Below are 6142 nucleotides of genomic sequence, written 5' to 3'. Positions count from 1 at the left end.
ATGCTGTGGCCCCAGTCCCACTGGCTTCACCTGCACAGCCCTGAGCCCTGGTCTTCCCGGCTGCAGAGGGGGTTCAGGCGTCTGTGTGCTCCCAGGTCGTGTGCGGGTTGAGCGTGGGGCCTGCACAGCCCGGGAGCCGGCGCGGCCTGGGACTTCCTGTGGTTTCTCGGAGACCCCTGTTTCTCTCAGCGTCTCTCCCCCTCCCCTCCTTCCAGCTGCCTCCCTACTTTGGCCCGCCAGATCGCAAGGCCCAGGAATCGAGGTGGCCCGCGGGGTCCCCACCTGCCTTCACAACGGATGGGCTCCTGTCCCTGAGCGGCCCAGCGCAGGGGTCCCAGCGCGCCTCCTCCAGAGACATGGACCCCTAAGACTGTCGGCCGCCGGCTCTCTGGCCCCTGGCCTGGGCTTCCTGGGGCTCACGGAGACACGGTCCCCATCAAAATGTCCCCAGACGTGGGCTTCCTCCCGAAAGCCCCCCCCCCCCCGCACCCCATCCCGGGGGCTTCGGGGCCTCCCATCCTGTCACAGACCTCAGGGATTGATGCGTCCTCGCTTCCCACGAGCCAGTCCTCACCCCCCGCGACCGCGTCTGCGTGCTTCCTGTTGGGACGTGCACTAGCAGACCACGGGGCAGAGGGCCTCCCTGCCGTCGTCCCCTGGGCACTCAGGGCCCTCAGATTTCACTCATCCATGGGCATTGTCTTGGCCACTTACCCGTGTGCCCCCCTCCTGGTTTCCAACTTCACTGTAGGGCGTTAACGGAAGAGCCAGTCCCGTGAGCAGCGTCTGATGCCCCCGGTTAGTTGTCCTACCTGGTTTAGGGGGGACCGGGGCTCTGTCAAAGCCCTGGATAAGCAGCTCGGGGTGACAGCAGACAGCGGCCGCCCTCCCTGGCTTCTCTTGACCCCCAAGGGCACCTGCCGGCCCTTGGCTCGGAGCTGGAACCACGCCCCCACGTCCTCTAAGGAATAGGGGGGGCGTGCGAGGGAGGGGCCCGGGGGTCTCCACGTGCAGCTCGGTGGCGCTGGGCCGGCCAGATCGCACCCTGTCGACCAAGAGCACGGCCTTGACAAAGGAGCCTCGTCTGGCAGTCTGGGCTGCAGGGGCTGGCAAACTGGCCTGAAACGAAGATCACGATTCACGCTGGGCCACAAATCACTGCAAGGCCGAACTGCAGTCTGACCGCTGGGTAAGCGCCACCCGCGTCCACGTCCGCGGAGCACACAACCCCGCCTGCGGAAACCGAGGCTTCGCGGTCTCTGTCGAGTGCGTCCCTCTTCCCCAGAATCGTCGCAGCCGGGAGGGCGCGGCCGCGGCAAAGGGCAGAGTCACGTGCCTGCATTTGCACGGCAGGGCGGCTTCCGGGCCGGGAGCCTCAAGTGTCGGTCTGTGTCTTACGAGCTTCGGGCCGCTGTCGATGACTTGAGGAAGGTGCTGGGGGCCTGGTTTCCATTACACGTCCACCGTCCAGGTGGGCGGCCGAGGGCCGGCTCCGCCCCGTGTCCCCAGCCCTCGTCCGCCAGCGCGCCCCTGCCTCGTCTCAGGGCGGCCACGTGACTCCGCCTCGGTTTCCCCCTCTGGCACACGTGGGTGACCAGGGTGGTGACCTCCCTCCAGTCTGAGTGAGGGCTGAGAAGGGTGGGCCCCAGAGCCTGGCCACGGTGCCAAGCAGCACGTGTGTGAGTCCTGTTGCTGTGCATTTAGGGACCAAACAGAAAGCCAGAGGCTGCGGATCCGAAACCCAGGCTCAGACGGGACCCTACCCAAGCCTCAGGTTCCCTGCTTGTTAAACGGGACAAGTCATGACTTCACAGGGCAGACGCTGACAGGCGTGGGGTAACTACTGGTCCCAAGTGCTGACCTGAGGACACCAGGCCCCTGCTCCTGCTCTGGGGGTCAGGCTGGGGACACGGCTGCCCGAGACCAGGAAGGGGGGCAAAGCCGGCTACAAAGGAGTCCCGTGTCTCCCAGGGATGGGCCTGCCTCAGTTCCCCCCGTGTCCCTGACAGGTGCAGGCACCAGGAGGGGGCAGCGGGACCTTGGTCACTCAGGCTCCCCGTTGCAGCAGGTGAGTGAAGCGCCTTCCCCGCTTAGGAGTCGGTGCCGCCTCCAGGAAGTCTGGTCGGATTCCCTCGGCCAGTCTGTGCCCTGCATGGGCAGCGTCTGCCGAGGGAAAGAGCCCTCGAGGTTTCCCTCTGCCCCACCCTCAACAAACTCACGCTGGTCCGGAGGCTTCGGTCCCGTCTTTCCACTGCCCGCCCTGGAGGGTTTCTCAGGTTAAGACTCTCTGTTTCAGAACCCCACCCCCCACCCCAGAAGGCCATCTTGGGCGCACGGGGATCCCTGCTGGTTTCTGCCTGCAGATCCTGAGCCCCCGCTCGCTCTCCCGCGGGCTTCTAGCTTGTGGGACAGACTCAAATGGCAGAACATCTAGCCTGCCAGCTTCTGGTGTGGCCAGTGACGTGCCCTTGTGGCCGGAGGGGGACGAGGGGAGCCCCGCGGGTCCTAAGATGCCCTCCCAGAGGCCCAGCTGCACAAAGGCCCCACCCCGTAGCTCCGCCCGCCTGTGGAGGTGTTTCCTGGGATGATTTCCAAAAGGCAAACCCGCCTGACTCAAGCCCCGAGGCCTCAGAGGCCTCAGCATTCAGCACCAGAGGCCCCTGCCATCGGCCCCCTCCCCACCCTCGGGCTCTGCCAGCCCCAACGCCCTGGGGCCCTGGGGCCCGGGCTCAGCCGCGCCCTCCCATGCTGGACTTCTGTTTCCTGGCCTTTGTGCAGCCTTCCCCCAGCATTCGGGATTCCCTCCCTGGGCACTCAGCGGCCCGCGGCCCTACCGTGGCTGGCCCCAGGCCCGTGGGGTGACATGAACAGCTCCCCGGCTCCTGAGGCTGGGGTCTGTGCCCCACACCCTCGCAGCGACTGCCGCCCAGCAGGACCGTGGGGAGTGTTCGCGGAAGGGAAGTTAACGGCTGCCCAGCAACGCGAACGCGCTCAGCGAAGTCAGAGGAAGAGGAGTGGGGTGAGCGTGTGCAGAGCGTGAACTACACTGTGTTTCCTGCCGAACGAGGCTTCCTCCCGCCGGACCCACCCAGAACCGAACTCGCGCCATGTGACTGAAACTTCTCAGTACTGCTAAGAAGGATGGTGAAGTCGCTTAGGGTACGCGTTTATTTTTATTAGAAACAGCCGTCCTCCAACAGTTGCCCCCGCGTGTGGAGGACCAGGACTCTTACCTGATGACTCCTCTTTCGCCTCTCAAATAAACGCCACTACCCGGACCCTGCTGAGAACCATTCACAAGCCCCCCAAGACACATTGCACGGCTGTGCTCCCACCGGACCGCGGGTAACTCAGCGACCCAACCAACCAAGAGTCCGCCTGAGGTGTGCGTATTTCTTCCGGCTCCGGGGACCCAGGCCAGACAGTTCCTCCTGCGGACCGGCCAGGGGAGGGCCTCCGAATCGAGAGCGTGTCGGGGTCTCCCTTTGGCCGCGCCGAGGAGCAGGCGTGGTCACCACACCTGGCAGGCCTGGATCACCTCCTTCAGGGCCTTCAGCCCCTCCACACTCCTGTCCTTCATGGCCATGGCCAGGAGCACCGCTCTGTTTCCCGCTTCTTGAGACACAAACGTCACCAGGTTCTTTGCAAAGACGTGGATGAGAGGCTGGTGAAGGAACGACAGAAACCATCTGAACCGCGAGTCTCTTTGCCCGTAGGAACCCACCTGGCTTCTGCACCAGCCTCAGACCCCCACCCGGTGTGATGCGGCAGCAGTTCAGGGTTCGAGGAGGCTCCAGAACATTCCGGTCCTACACAAAATGCTAAACACGCACCATTATACTTATTTTCTCGGTGCCTTCTGATGCCCGGGTCCCTGCTGGCTGTCTCTAATCTAGGACTCCCAAAAGACGAGTCTGCCGGGCTAGGGGGCGGGGGTCTGTCCAATCTGCCAGGCCATCTTTCAGACCGAACAGGAACAGCCACTCGCTCCTCCAGGCCGCGGTGACAGGGTCAAGATGAAGGCGAGGCACCCTCACTACAAAATCAGTGTCTCTGCTTGTCTGCTGGATAAAGTCCCGACGGGCTGGGAAAGGCAGCCACCAAGCACGGGCACCAGGAAAGGCTGTCGCTGCTGGGGGGAAGAGGGGGCAAGGGGGACTTGCCTACTGACAAAACGGAGCCACAGACGCGGTCCCCGCTCCCCCACCCCCCGCGCCCAGCGTGGGGACCCCTTCCCGGCCACTATACCTCGTCCTGCCCCAGAAGGACTCTAGTGGTGAGCACCGGCTTGCCGATGTCACCGGCCACGTCGCTGGGTTCCAGGGAGACCAGGGTGCCCATCTTCCCGAACTGGGTCACCAGCACCAGGATGTGACTGCTGAAGGCCGTGCACACCACCTGGGTGGGGACCCCGCACACCACTTCCGTCCTCTGTCGGGACATCAGCAGAGGTTTGCCTTCCATGGCGGGGTCTCCTCCGGGGCACTTCTACGTTAGAACGGATAAGTGAATCAGACCGCGTCCCCGCGGCGCGCCGACGGCCGCGCGCACGCGCCCTGGCAGGTGAGGGTCCGCGCGGCCACCGGCTTCCCCTGGAGCCGGGGCGCCGCCCGCAGACGCACACGGGCAGGCGGCGGGCGAGGACCGGCGCCGCTCCCGGGCTCGAGCAGGGGACCGCGCTCCCGCCGACCCGTCCCACCCGCCGTGCCCCCCGCGCTCACCGGGCCGCGCCCGGAAGTGACGCCCGGGGGGCGCGGGGGGGGGGAGGGGCGGCCGCCCGCTCGCCCCCGCGCGCCCGCCGGAAGTGCGGCTGCGGGCTTCCGGTCCCGCGCGGGCCTCCCTGCGGGTCCCGGAGCCGCCGGGTTCCGCGCTCCCGAGAGGGGCCGCGTGTTCGGGGCGGGGGGCTGCGGCCCCCACCCGCGGCCCTCGGCCTGCGGGGCTCCGGCTGCGCGTCCTCGGCCGTCCCGGGGGAGCCCTGCGGCTCGGCGGTCGGGGCTCGCCTGGCTGTGGGCTGCGGGACCCGCGTGGCGGCCGGGGGCGGGGCGGGGGGGGGGCTGTGGGAGAGGAGCCGACGCCGAGAGCGGGCCGTCAAGGGCTCCGAGTGTGGCCCGCGGGCGTCCCAGTCCCGAGCCGGGGCGTCCTGCTGACCCTGGCCGGGCGGGGCGGCGCGGAGGCCCCTCGGCGAGGCCCGGGTCAGGGTGGGGGTGCCGCGGAGGCGGTCGGCGGGGCTCGGGGCGGTCTTTGGGGGCGGGGGGGGGTCGGCGGGGTCGGGAGGGTGTTCAGCGGTGGGGGGGCGGTGTTCAGCGGGGGCGGTCTCCGGGGATGGAGCGGACCCTCCACCCCACTCTCAGGGGGTCCCCAGCCCTCCGGGGATGCTGGCGGCCTATCAAAGGCCCATCTGCCCCCCACTCCCCTAGGCCAGCATCCATGAGGCCGCAGTGGGTGCCGGGCATTGTGCTAAGTGCTGCCTGTGCGGTAACTCCGGAGTCTTAGCGCCACGTGGTAGAGCGCTGTCATCCTAGAGCGCTGTCATCCCTGTCGCGTAAGCAGGCTGTTCTGGTTCGGGGACCTTACCCGAGGCTGCGGTCGGAGAGCCTGTAAGGCCTGGATCACCCTTGAGTACTGGTCTCAGGGCTCGAATGCCCGGGTATAGGGGAAGAGGAGGGACCAATGTGGCCCCTGTGGCCGGATGAATTCTGGCCCCTCCCCAGGATCTCTGAGAGCCCCCGCCACTCCTCTTTTTCCCCAAGCTGGAAGTTTTCTTGGCAGGGTGGGGGAGTCGCGCACTGACCGGTACTGCACTGATTCGATTTGAGCCTCGAGACTTTTTCTCGGGACTAACATCTCTTCAGAACCCCATACTCACTGTCCAGTGCCCTGCCGGCGGGGTCAGGGAGCGTGTCCCCTCCGTCTAGTGGGCCCACGTCACTGAGTCCCCTAGGAAATGTCAGCATCCCTAATCTTTCCTTTTTCTCCTGATTTGTTGACTCCTGTACAATCCAGGTCAAGTCAAATGAAGCATGCACCTTGAAAACAACTTCTGGTGGCTTAAAATAAAAAGCATGTATACAAAACGTTATCAAAATAGAAATAAAACTCAAAAGGAAATCTGTTTTTGAGCTTTCTTGCAGCCAGGTCACAG

The 6142-nt window shown here is 65.8% G+C and overlaps 1 protein-coding gene across 1 annotated transcript; it reads right to left on the bottom strand.

Moving 5' to 3' along the window:
* Nucleotides 1-3145: 3145 nt before the first annotated feature.
* PSMG3 (proteasome assembly chaperone 3) lies at nucleotides 3146-5823 on the bottom strand. Its single transcript, XM_049638997.1, has 3 exons — nucleotides 5575-5823; nucleotides 4249-4488; nucleotides 3146-3664 (listed from the first exon to the last, which is right to left on the bottom strand). The coding sequence occupies exons 2-3, from the start codon at nucleotides 4462-4464 to the stop codon at nucleotides 3512-3514; spliced, it is 369 nt and encodes a 122-aa protein (XP_049494954.1). The 5' UTR covers nucleotides 4465-4488; nucleotides 5575-5823; the 3' UTR covers nucleotides 3146-3511.
* Nucleotides 5824-6142: the final 319 nt, after the last annotated feature.

This window comes from Panthera uncia, chromosome E3 (assembly GCF_023721935.1).
Source record: "Panthera uncia isolate 11264 chromosome E3, Puncia_PCG_1.0, whole genome shotgun sequence".
In the NCBI taxonomy this organism is placed as follows: Eukaryota; Metazoa; Chordata; class Mammalia; order Carnivora; family Felidae; genus Panthera; species Panthera uncia.
This window is presented reverse-complemented; position numbering and strand designations above follow the sequence as displayed.